Below are 13,983 nucleotides of genomic sequence, written 5' to 3' on the forward strand. Positions count from 1 at the left end.
CTTATTAACATTTAGGCTGATACCATGGTCAAGAGAGAACCGTCTTAACTGACCTGGTTGTAGACCTGGTCGACATATTTTCTAGTAATGTACAAAAGGTGTTTTGTATCCCTAAAGAGATCTTTTCTAAAGAAGAAACTGGAGCACATAAGTCACTTTTTGTAATTTATTCACGAGCAGAGGACTAACGTTTTGACTTCATGAGAGTTGAGCATAACCTGGCATGCCAGATAGATTTGTTGCACACATCCATCTGGAAAACCACTCATACACAGCGTTTGGGAAAGGGCAGAGCGTTTTAAAAAAAACTCGGAGGGTGACTGGGTGAACGTTCTGTCACATCTTTACGGGCCAATCAGAGCAACAAAACATGCGACGTAGCCGCTACCAAGCTGCACCCCTACTGAAGAAGTAAACTCCATACAGAACTGCATAACGTGAACTATGGCGACTGTAGACATCAATGCACACCACTTTTGTCGTTTTTGTAAAGAAAACAACTCAATGCTGTTTTTTACCTGTGACAGAAATGTTTGCTGTCTGAGGAGTTTGAGCAGTGGGCGCACCTGTAGAAGCTGGTGGGAGGAGCAGGTAGCCAGGTGATTTTCTGAGGGTGTGGGGTCACTGTATGAACCAGTAACTTCCCAGTAACTTTGGAATTACAAATGTCTAGCAGCCAGACCTGACTGCATGTAAAAGCAGTCCTTTTATGAACTCTTCAGTGAACGATTTCTTTACACGAGCTTTGGCACTGCAGCAGTCAGAAACTGTCTGACTAAGACAATAATGTTCCTGTCGTTTATACCTGAACTGAGGCAGAAAATGACACCCGCAGCGTATTCAAAATAATATTTTTCAGTGACTACAGAGAAACTGATGGCATTCTCAACTGAGGTTTTCTCACATGCTTAACCATAAAAAATCAGACACTGTCCAACAGGTGATGACGTCTGCCTAGAGATGCAGATTGTGAAAAATAGCGATGATACTGATGTTTAGAACAACAGCTTAGCTGATGGCTGACACCAGTGTCTTTTTCATTCATTCTTTTGGTGTAAGACTCTCACTATGCCAAATATTTTCTCTCATGTTTCACCACGAAAACATCAGTTTGTCCTGCAGGTCACTTTTTCTGCCTAAAAAAAATCTCTTCTTTGAATAAGCAGTTAGGCATGCTTGATGTCAGGTTTAGAGGTTTAGAGGTTTAGAGTTAAAATAACATTTTGTAAGGTGTTGTATTAAATCTCTTATAATGTAAATATTTGACACACAGTAATTTTTCCACACATTAAAGTGTACTTTCCTTTGAATCTGGGTGTAAATATAAGGTATTTATAACTTTAATTACTGACACAGAGCAATGCACTTTTCATACTTATAGTAATTGCCATCTTACGTTGAATACCTGTGACGAAGTCAGGTGTCTCATGACAGGATGGAGCCAAAGAACAGACTCAAAACTAGAACACATGCAGAGTTAAAAGTCAGTACTGCACCCTTTAATACATTCTCTACTGCAGACGGGAGGGGACCAATGTTGTGGATCACTTCACTCATGGTACAGAAACATCAAAAACAACAATAATCCACCACAAACATGAGCAAAGGAATCCCAATAGTGATCACAGTACAACATGCAACTTCTCATCTCATCAAAATATATATAAATACGTCTAAACACATCATGCCCCCCCGCGCCCCAATTTTAAATAGCTGTGGGTGTTGCTTAGATCAATTGACACTCTATAAAGTAAAATTAACACTGAATGGATCAACACTGTCAAATAACACCAATGCTGAAGACTTTTTCACTCAAACTGGAGTTCAATTTTGGGAGTTAAAATCAACTTGAAAAGTCAACACACCTGTTTATGCTGAGTGCTGTAGCCAAACTGATGCATCTGTACATCCCTACCTCTGCACAAAACTAAAACACCTTCTCTGAATCAGCAGTGGAGTATAAAAGATGGTCAAACAACAGCTTATTCTTGTTATAAGATATTTACTGAGAATAATATGTTTCAATGGACAAATGTAGCAAAAATAGCCTAAATTTCTCATAATCTAGCTATTATAGCCCTGTGCATCCTGCTTATGTGCACAGCTGAGGAGATAAGAGTGTTTATCAGGCTGAAGTTTCTGTGTAAAAAGTTACAAAAAAAGATCAAAATTCACAGCATGATTTTATCTAACATAATAGTCTACTTTGCACAAATTTTGTGGCTGTTGGAGCGTACAAAAACAACATTTTCTTTCTCTATTTCTTATTCTCTACTTGAAACATTTAAAAACCAGCAATTTGACAAATCTAAATTACAGGCAACATCATCAAATGGCTTGGTTCAATCTGTGCCAGCTAAGTCAGACAGCTGCAACTGTCGCCAGCAATGTTTAAAAAATGGTCTTGTTGCGAAGGAAGGCTTTGGTCTGACGTAGGCTTTAACTTCACTGTAGATAAGAATTATCAAACTGATTTTTTCTCTTACAAATGAGCACAAAATTCATTTATCTACAGCAGTAAATATTGCATTCATGAGTGCTCAAATTTGCAGCCTAAGGTGATTCCAAGTATTTTCATCAGAATAATGCATGTAGTTTGCTGTAATGCTCAACAACATCCTGATGGGCTGGAGACAAGACAAGGAAGATAGAGATGCATTTCCTGAGCTTGTAAAGACTGCACTCATGAAGACAGAAGCATTTTAAAATGAAGAAGAGGAGATGGATTGAATTTATTCACTTCTATATTCAGTTAAAAGTTGCAGACAGAGTCAAGTGCAAAACACCACCCAGCTGCATTAAAACCTCCTCCGTCAGCAGCAGAGATTTTGCAGTTCAGGGTGCTAAAGTTCATATCTTCAATGAGCATTTTTTTGCAACCTCCTGTATTATGATACTCATATCTGTCTGCCTTATTACTAACGAGTAGACTGGAAACCGCATATGAAACTGATAACGCCAACAAGCAAGGTCACTGCTGAAGCAGTGGTGTCAACGATGGGAAGGATATTTCCAGCTCCACGTCTAGAAGGAAATGGTGTTGCTTGAGCTAACCATGCATACTAACAAAAAGGAGTCAAGGCCCAGTTACTCAGAGCGAACAAAGATGTATTCTTCTTTTTCATGCATTGAAACATTTGCAGATGACTACATGTGTTTTTCACTCTCTGTGTGTTCCTTTCTTTAGCCTGACATCCCATTTCCCCCAGCTTTCAAAAGAGTTAATGCTCTTTTTTTTCTTGGTCTCAGCGTGGTTAAGAATCCACAGCAGTGGGGTCATCTCCATGCTTCTGCTTTCATTAAATGTATGAATAGGACACAAGAAAAATAAACACTTTAGGCTTAAAATATTCAAAAGTGCAGGCTGCATTCAAGACATACAGGGCATTAACACATTGGGAAAACTGCACAAGAAGAGATTTCTTCTGCAGGAGAACATTTCCCACTTTCACAATTATCAAACATAATTACATCCTGTCCGTGCAACAATTACACAAAGCGGAGGGCCTTCACCCCTTTTGTCATTTTGCATTTCTACCTTTGAAAACACTCAGTATGAGCCAAATATTCAACAATCAACTGTTACACAAGCAGACTGATTGTCAAGATTGTTGTCCCCTGCATACATGCAAACAGGTTTATTTCTGTGAAGCACCTTTCAGCCTAGATTATGATATCACTGCCAGAATTTGAGTTATGTAAAAGAAAAATTACGTGGATCATGTGTCTACAAAGCCATTACATCACTTCACTGTGTTCCCCGTGGCCTCACACTGAGCGCTATTTAAACTCAATGAGATGACACAACACTGCAGAACAATTAACACCCACTCACCAATCTATCTCCCTTTATATGCTCTGCACAAACTTTTATCCATGATTCAGAAACAATATGAGGCACAGTCCCTCAAACTACAAAAGAAAGCGAACCATGTGTCATGAGGACAGGCAGGTGTTTTTCCAAGTCAAACTGCACGTGCAGGACACCAACATACGTTATAGATGCTACACCTGCAGGCTGGGGTTACAACACGAGTACATTAAATATTTAGGCACAAGTTTTGAAGTTGTGCTAAGCTAGTGTTTACATTCAGCAGCAGTTCGACGACATTTTTGGTCGAAGATACAAAAAGTGAAGCAGAAATAGAGTTAAAAAATGCTGAAAATGACTGAAAGAAACGTGGAGTATTTCGTGTATCTTTTAAAGTCTTAGTCGCTGTCGAGACAGACTATTTCATGGCAGATAACCGAAAAGGAAACACGCACTAAAACGCGCACAGCAACTCCGAAATGTCAGCCTACCTGGTCTGGCTGCGGAGCCGCTTTCGCCGGCCCGTTCACGTCTTTGGCTGAAGTCATGACCGTTAACACAGCAGAGAAGAGAGGAGCGCGCGCCGGCGTCAGCTGCCGACAGGTGTAGAATAATGAGGCGCGAGAAAGACGAGAGAGCGAGAGAGAGAGAAAGAGAGAGAGAGAGAAAGAGAGAGAGGGGGGGGGGGTGTAGTTTGAGGGGATCCAGTGATTTGCTGAGACAGTGTAGAGACCGTGGGTGCAGACAGCGAACAGTTCAGCTGATGTGTAGGAAAATGTGGACCGCTGCGGTGTGGGAGGTTCAGGTTTTCTTTCAGGCTGGAGGCTGTTCCTGACCGTTTTTTTTTTATTTCAAAAGCACACAAATTTAAGTAGAACGTATTCACAACTGTGGTTCAGATGACTTGGGGATTGAGCATAGGGCTTAATAATAATAATAATAATAATAATAATAATAATAAAAATTGTGGAAGAAATCATGTAATTGGAGGATAGGCAAGTAAACTACGCAAGAACTGTCAGAAATACAGACTACACTGTTAAAACACTCATCATATCAACTTCAAATTCACTTTCAGTTTAATCTGAAGTTATTTTAATGCTGTGATAACTCAATACTTTGCTTCTACCATCTATACTGATACAAGGCCTTTCAGTTTCCAACAATTAATAAACTCAAAGTAATTCAAAGGTACATTCCTTATAATGACATTGACACTAGAAGAAATATATAGGCTAGTAATGGTGACATTATTATATACAGGCCATAATGGCGTTAAAATGAAACTGACACTAATAGAAATATATAGGCTAGTAATGATGACATTACTGTATATATGCTATAATTATGTTAAAATGACATTGACACTAACAGAAATATACAGGCTCATAATGATGACCTTATATCAAATGCAGTAGAAACTGCTGATTCTTTACAATTAGTGGGTCCCTGGTTCACATCCTAGTCTGCCATGAATGAAAAGGAAATTCAGTGAAGATTAAAAAACTCAGTTATAACTATTAGTAGAGAACTATTAGACATTGTTGCACCATGAGTGAAGTTACTGACTCAGTTAGAGATGTCCGGCCTGAAGGGAGCAAACAGAATTTATAATGGATGTTATACTGAACATAATGGAAAAGGACTTCCTGGTTCGATGTGCACCTTTTAGTTAGTGTCATTTGTTTTTTAAGAATTATTTTCAGGCTTTTTGTGCCTTTATTAGATAGAGGAGGACAGTGGATAGAGTCAGAAACAGGGTCAAGACTGGGGGTGGGACATGCGGTAAAGGGCCTCAGGCCGGATTCAAACCCTGGGCCGCCCACGTACATGGGGAGCGCCTTTAACCACCAGGCCACCTGCTCCCCAAGTTAATGTCATTTGTAGTCACTTAAGTTGGCCTACCTTCAGTGACATTAGTGTACAAGACTAAAGTATTGAAAGACACAAGGGAAAATTGTAGTGGGAGAAGAACATGAAGCTTCAAAAAAAGTATTTTTAATTCTGTTTAAATCCTACTCAGAACAACAAGTTGAAGTGAAGGAAAGTTTCCACAGTGTAGATTAACTTAAAAAAAGTTAAGTTAACCCAATATAATTTATACAAGGAACATTGAGATGATGTAACTTAAAATGGCTAAGTACCTGTTACTAAACAAATACATGTTTTCAGTGAGTATTACTTAAAAAAAATGCACATAATCAGTTGCCTCTAATAGTCATGTCGACCTCTCCCTATATGCAAACCATGCACAGCATGTAGGGCCTCATCATGGGGGGCCCTGCTGCGAGTGGTTTTTCTTCTCCCTCTCTGTAGGGGGGCCTCATGCCAGAGTCTGCTTAAGGCCTCACTTTGTCCAGGGTGGCCCTGGTCCTATTAATTCATCAGGTATTACAATGTAAATAAAATATTTAACTTCGGTCATACTACGAAAATATTTCCACTACTTAAAAACTTTGTCATAATCAATTCGAACAAAAAAAATAGTATTCTCAACTTGTTCAGTTTTACAATGTAGTTTAAAAGTAATTTTTTATTTACATGCTAAATCAAAAACAAGTGGAATAGTTACATAAAAGCCTGTTTAAGTGTAGGAAAGCTAAGGAAAGCTTTTTTAAAAGATCAAAATAGCAAATTTTGAATTTTGAATGGCATCCATTCAAAAAGGATTCGACTCAGATGTCATCTGTACATCTGTTATCAAATATTTTACTTTTTACTGTATTGTTTCCTTTCAATCCATTACAAGTTCCTTTTGCTTTGGTTAAGTTCATGTCATAATCATTGGTCTCCCCAAAATTCTTTTCTTTTTTTAAATCAAAAGTGAGCAGGAAATCAGATAGGCAGTTAAATACACTTAGTTTGAGATAGTACAGAAATCCAAAATGAAACCCAAAAAAGTTGTTTTTGTTTTTTTTTTCTTTTTCTTTGGATTTTCATGTCTTTTATTGATAGCTGTGGACAGTGGATAAAACCAGAAACAGGGATGAGAGAATGGGGAGAGACTTACAGGAAAGGAGCCAAAGGCTGGACTTGAACCTGGGCCACCCACATATATGGGGTGCAACTGAACCACTAGTCCGTCTGTGCCCCATAAAAAAAAAAATCTTAATGGGATTTCAAAGTGAAACAAAAAAGAAGATTAATTTGATTAAATATAGAAATTCTGAGATTAATCTTGATTAGAAATGATATTAGTTCAACAGCTTTGGTAAAAAAAAAAAAAAGCTGATACCAATAAACATGGAAGTCCTGGGCATTGAGTATTGGGTTAATTCTTGTTTCCTGTTATTTTAAACTGCAGGCAAATTCCTGAAGCACTGAAAATGTGCACGTACGATTATAATGCACTTTCTCTTTTGTTCTCATTAGTTTTGGGTTAAAATATGACCAATAACGTTCATGTTTTTTCGAAAAAAGGGTACTTTCAACATTATCAAGCAATAAAACTTGTGTTAAAAAGTATCATACATTAAAAAACACTGCAAATTTTGACAGTCCTAGTTCTTTCAACCAAAACACAGTAGCAAGAAGTGCAAAATCTTGTCCAGCCTCACAGCGTTAAAATATGAAACTGCAGATCTATATTTTCTTACATTCCTGTTTTGTTTTGTTTTGTTGCCCTGCCATGAAATAAAGGGGTATTCAGGGGTTTTTCTTTCCACCTGGACCTATATTTAGTTGCTTTAGCCCTCAGCTTCCTAAGCTCATAGCAGCTGATAATATGGAGACCTGTCAGTTTGAATCAGATCACTGTAGGCACTCATTACTGGCAAGTCCATTACACAGGAAATGGAAACCGGAATCAATGCGAGAAGAATGAAATACTTGCAGATATCAGCGCAGCCCTCAACAGGGGAGGTTTTTAAGTCTTATCTTTTTTATGTTAGAGACTGTATTTATGACTGACAGAGTTCTGTGCATTTCAGCTTAGGGAGCTGGAGAGAAATTTGCATACAGTGTCTATAGCCATAAAAATCATATTCATTCCACTGTGTCAATGCCAATGCTGTTGTATTGTCTGCCAATAAAACAAAGCAGGGTTGCTGCTGGCCTGGCTCTTGAGAAGCAGAGCTGCCGTCCTCCCACACAGAGCAGAAATAGTTCCTAACAAAACACAGTTTGTGCTGTAACTCTCTCACCGTGTGTCACATCTCTGTACACACACACCAGCCACACTCTTGTTAGCACGGCTTGCACGCCTATTTGTGCTACGCACACACGCACAGAGCAGGTTTCTTCAGATGCCGTGCACAGTCTCCGCAGAGCTCCTGGCCTTTTGAACCAGTCATCTGTCTGAGGGAAAGGAACCGAACAATCTCCGATAGGAAGAAGAAAGAAAGAAAGTCAGTGATGTGAGTCACTGGCAGAGGAAGATACTTTTGGCATTGCCTTGAGAGAAGGAGTCTCTTGGTGCAATTATATCTTCAGAGTAATTACAAGTGGTACATTTATTATCATCTTAAGGGGTAATTATTGTCAGGATGAGGTTTCTCTCTGGAATTAGTGGATCTATAAATTAGGAGAAATAGGCAGGGCAAACTCTAAACCTCAGAGTAGCACTGTCTCTTTATCAAAAAATTAAATAGCATGGTTATTTGAGTAAATGATACTTCAATAATATTTGCTTTCATTTCTCCAGCAAATTAAACTTTAAAAGTGATGTATTGTACTCCTTTTTCACCTTTAGCACAGTCACTAAATACAACATCTGAGCCTTTCTAATTATGATATGAATCAAGCATCAGAAGAGGTGGTCTTATCGTGTATGCCTAGTGGAGATCTGTGGGTGGAGATACCAGATAAGGAGCAGGTATTATTATAATGACTCATTGTGATGTCATGTGATCACAGATTCTAAACAGACTGTCAGATTTTTGTGTTTTTTAAGACATAGGCATACTACAAACAAAAGACTATTGACTAATTCTATACTTTGTGGTTTGGTAGTCATGGTGGGCAGCAGACCAGAATCAATACCATCACCAGTATTATTTCTGCCATGCAACAGATTTTTACAACTCGGTCATCACCGATTTAAATGCATCATTACATTTAGTGCACACATGATATAACCAGTGCCACCATTAGCATGGCAGAGTGATATGGGACAGACAACAGCCAGGTCAGAATCCAGTCATCAGCATGTTTGCTTAGACACTAAAGAACATCACCTGTTTGTCTCAGAGTTTAACATGAAGTAAAGCAAAGAGGTAAAACATACACACAAAGTTTGAATTTTGGTACAACAGCAACATAAAACAACTGTGCCTACTTTGCACAGCCATACATGTCTGATGGCCACGCTCACAGTCAGTTAATCTAAGATACCGTCACCATCATAATTCGACAGTTTTCATATTTAACTTTATTCATGAACAAAGTCTTGAAATATCAGCCGTGAAATATCCACATTACAAACATGACCGACCAAGAACAATTTCATAAATGAAACAGAGAAAATGTTTAGAGGTCTAATCCGGATTGAAATAGATCCATTTTAGAAGCAGTTACAAGAACGATGACTTGCTTTAGCCTCATTAACTTTAGCTTAAGCTATTATAGCTCTGTAGCTACATAATTATTGTTACTACATAAGGCAATGTAGGTAAGTTAGCTTTAGCAACTTGAGCTTGTCATACATAGCTAAAGCTAGCATAGCTATATAGATAATGTACCTATGTTGCTTACATAGCTGAGCTTAGCTTTAGCTACTTAGGCTACATTAGCTTATCTGTAGCTAAGTTACCTTTAGCACCATGAGCTTTGTCATACATAGCTAAAGCTAGCATAGCTATGTAGATAATGTACCTTGTAGCTTACATAACTGAGCTTAGCTTTAGCTACTTAAGCTACATTTTCTATGTAGCTATGATATCTGTAGCTAAGGTAGCTTTAGCAAATAACATCTAAAGGAGTTATTAAAGCTCCGCTGTCTGCGTTGGTATGTTTTTCACGGAGGATGAGCTTTTTCCTGTACGCAGACTTGTTAGTTGGCTTTATTAAACATTGCGGTTTTAGATTCTGAAGGTCAGGGTTTTTTTTTTTTTTTACTTTTAACTTTTTGTATTCTAACCCTTATCCTACTCTAGCTGTAAATGGAAGGTTAATCTGATTTTATTAAGATTTTAGCTTGTATTTTTGTTCTGAGATATATGAACGGGCTGCAGCAGGACTGTCTTGGACCATCTCTGTCAGCTTGTCTGGGGTTTTAACACAATCTATAGGCTGCAGCGGATCTACTCGGTTCGCCTAGCGCTGCAGCATTAAGTATATAATTTTAAACAGCTGTTTAAAGGTGTTTTTGTAACTCATGACTCACTTGTATTAAGCTCATGATAGAGCCAGTTTTGGAGGTAAACCAGGTCAGAGCTTGACACACCTCAGCAGAAAAAAATGAAACTTAAAACTACAGGTGCAGTTTCAAAGGACTGAACACAAAGAGACTTATAGAAAACTATTGTTACTGTAGATTAATGTAGATACTCAAATACATGAGCAAAAATACAGAAAGAGTGGGAGTCATACTATGTTTCCTTGAAATGTACCTCTCTTGTGTTCATTATTATTTGGTTACTGAAGAGAAGGACATAATGTGCCCCCTGTAATTAGATTAGTGAAGCAGAGGAGAATCATTGGAGACTCATACATTAAAAAGAAGAAAAATTATATTTTCTGGGACTTCCTTTCTTCAGACTGCAGGAGAAAGTGCTTCTTGTTCTTACTGTCTGTGCTCTTCATTAAGTGTGAAGTACAAAGTGAGCTTTGTGCTTTAATCCTTTATGAATGAACTCTTGGAAGGTCCTCATATTTTTCTGCACACCGAAAATCTAAGCTTTAGATGGAAACGCGTAATGTTTCTGGGCAATTCTTTAATTACATTCTCAAAGCATAGGTTTGCACAGTTGTGCAGTGGTTAGCCTGTTGCCTCACAGCAAGAAGGTTCCTGGTTCAAATCCCCATGAGCCAAGAAGTACCTGGAGGTCTCTCTGGGTACTTCGTTGCACAGTCCAAAAGCGTGCTTGTTTGCACAATTAGGTTGATTGTTAGCTAAACTGTGTGAGCATGGTGTGTACTTAATCTGTCTTTGTATGTCTGCCCAATGATTGAATAGCGACCTGTCAAAGGTGCACCCTGTACCTCACCCAATGATGGCTGGGATTAGCTCTAGACGCCATCGTTTAATAAGTCCATAACTTCTTGTTTCATACGGTTAATTTTTGACCACCTTTTTTCAATGTTGCTCCTGTGCTCTTCTTCCTTGTGGCAACCCCAGGGATCTATTTTTATTCTCCTTATATTCACTGTTTAAATTTAGCCCCTGGGCCAAATCCTGCGTAGGCACAGCCTAGACTTTCTTGTTACACAGATAGCACTCATCCTCATCATTGCCCCACTGATTTTTCTCATATCATATCCTGTCTACAGAAATTAAAAACTGGATATCTGAAAAGTTTCTGCAGCTCAATGACTGAAATATGAAGTTTTTAATATTACTTCCTCTGGTACTGACTGCAGAAATAATCTTTGCCCTAGTTCGGGTTCTCTGTCTGGTAATGTTTGCAAAGAGCTCTTCATCATTTTTTGACTCGATATTTTATTCTGATATATGGGTGACCAAACTAAAGCAGTCCTGCAGAAAGTTCACTAAAATTAAGGTCCTACCTTTCTACTGCAGATTTGGAAAGTCATACATGTATTGTTCCAGACTTGACTGTTGTCATTATTTCAGTACTAGAAACAATAAAATCCAAAGGCTGCAATCAATTCAAAATGCTGTTGCCGGGCTTTTAATGCACAGCAAAGGTTAATGACCATGTAACACCTGTTCTTTTATCATTTCAGTTCATTTCAAACCTGTATTTATTCCTGAAAGGACAATAAGGTTCCCCTCATTTCTATTTCCATCAAGATTAAAGCACATTTAAAAGTAAGATAAAAACAGATATAATCAATCAAAAACAGAAATATATCAAAACAGTTACACCTGGAAATAAAGTATCCTGAAATCAAGGTCCTGAACTCTGCAAAAGAGAAAACTTCAGTCTTTAGAGTTTGTTGGCGGGTGTTTCATGAGCTCAGGGCATCGGAGGAAGATGCAATTTTATAGTTCAGTACAAGCTCGAGGGGCTACAAGTGAGTTTAAGAATTTATTTAAAGATCATGTTTCTTCATTTAGGCCCCACTCTATATCTGTGAGTCGCTAACTGTCTTTGAGCCTGACCATTACCTGAGGTCTTCCAACAGGTTGCTACTACTGAGAGGTCCTAAAACGAGACAGGGCACAAAAGGTGGCTTTGCTGTTCAGAGCACACAGCTGAAGTCCCTGTCTAAAGATCTCAGGCAGGCAAACTCAGCATCCTCTTTAAAACTCACCTTAATTAGCTGGTCTTCATATAACCGCAGGTGTTGGCATGCCAGGGTTTTGTTGATAAATGTGTTTAGATCTAACCTGGGTGCTGTGTTAGTTTGGGAGATTTTAAAACCAGAATTGGGGAACATTTGACAGTATATGCACATGTTTTCTACTTGATGTGACCTCTGTTTTCATAGTCTGTTGTTTGTTAAATGTTTGAAACTTCCTGTGTTCTAGTGTTGGCTGGCACTCCTTTGTAAAAGAGATTTTTTTATTAATTCATTATTTTTAGCAAACTCAAGAGGGTATTTTAATCTTTTCAGAGCATGACTTATTGATTCTGGGCTCAAATAGATAAAAACCCTATAAACCTGCTCTTGTATTAAAAATCCTGCTTTATTGGGTTTAGATTCTCTCTGTGCTTTTGCTTGCTCATATTTTTTGTACTCATGCACAAAAGTCATGCCTCAAGTATCTTCTGCTTGCTGCTGAAACTGCTGCTCTGGATATATTTCTGCTTTCTGGGTTTTTTATGCACCATCCAGAGAAAAAGACACAGATTTGACCAATTATGTTTGCTCTGACTGTAGTAGGTGGTTATTTTTCACATTTTTTTAATCTTAAAGGGAATAGTCCTTGTAATATAAAGGTTAAATGTAAATAGAAGTTTATGTGTTTATTGGCATAATTTATTATTCAATTATCTGTCACTTTGTATTTTTACCTCCACCAAGGAGGTTATGTGATCGGGTGGGTTTGTTCGTTTGTTTGTTTGTTTGTTTGGTCATTTGTTTGCAACATAACTCAAAAAGTCATGGACAGATTTTCATGAAATTTTCAGGAAATGGCTTAAGGAAGAACTGATTCGAATTTAAGAGTGATCCAGATCACTGTCTGGTGCAGGAATTTTTTAAAGGATTATTAACAATTAGGAGATAGGGCTAATGGCGGAGGTCTGCGCTGTTAGCACTTCACACCAGGAGATGGCAGACATGAGTAATTTCAATCCCAGCAGCATTTTGGGTGTGTTTCTATTCAAAATTTTGGAGTTTATAGCGTTTCAAAGACGCACGCCCAGTCGAGAAGACGAGTCGGAGCATAACAGAGAGAAAGACAGTGAATTGTAGCAAGAATACTCACAATGCTGGGAGGAATAGAGGAATATTCACCCTCTGCCATGACTTTCAGTTGTCCGGTGAGACCATGGCCATGTCGTCCGGTGAGACCATGACAGTCCACACATAGTGAAGCCAATGCTTTGCCTCACTGTGTTTCCACCCCACCGGGAAGAGAGTAATCGGCAAAATAGATTTTGGGAGTGATCCGGATCACCATCTGGATCCAGGAATGTTTTTCAAGGATTCTTCACTATTGGGAGATAGGGCTGATGGTGGAGGTCTGCACTCTCTGAGTGCTTTTGTAGTTTACTACTTTGGTTTGTTATAATAATAATAATAATAATAATAATTATTATTATTATTATTATTATTATTATTATTATCAATAATAATTAATAATAATAATTAATAATTAAATGCATGTTTTGCTAGGCAAGAATTCAAAAGTACAGGCCCTTAGATAGCCATCACTGAGATTATGGGAAATCAATGATAACACAAATTGTAAAGCGCAAGATAACTGGAAACACATTTCATGAAAGATAAAGGCAACTCTGGTGAGTCGAAGTCTGGACTTAAGACTGTTTATTTCTGACCATTGCAACATCAAGACAGGGTAAAAAAACAAGAGAAGAAAAGACAGATGTTGAAGTATATTAGACAGAAAGACAAGGACAAAAATAAATGTCTGAAAAGAG

At 38.2% G+C, this 13,983-nt stretch overlaps 1 protein-coding gene across 2 annotated transcripts in view; it reads right to left on the reverse strand.

Annotated features, from left to right (window-relative positions):
- LOC121519620 (dipeptidyl aminopeptidase-like protein 6) overlaps positions 1-13,983 on the reverse strand; it is a 117,518-nt gene that overhangs the window by 53,986 nt on the left and 49,549 nt on the right. The window contains exon 1 of one of the 2 annotated variants that reach the window (XM_041802400.1): positions 4,303-4,398. The exons of the other annotated variant lie outside the window; for it this stretch is intronic. Within the exon in view, the coding sequence (XP_041658334.1) occupies positions 4,303-4,359 (57 nt within the window). The 5' untranslated portion in view covers positions 4,360-4,398. Of the gene's footprint in view, positions 1-4,302; positions 4,399-13,983 lie in introns of those variants that run through there. 2 annotated transcript variants of the gene reach the window in all.

The sequence above is a fragment of the Cheilinus undulatus genome, linkage group 13, assembly GCF_018320785.1.
Source record: "Cheilinus undulatus linkage group 13, ASM1832078v1, whole genome shotgun sequence".
NCBI classification, from domain to species: domain Eukaryota; kingdom Metazoa; phylum Chordata; class Actinopteri; order Labriformes; family Labridae; genus Cheilinus; species Cheilinus undulatus.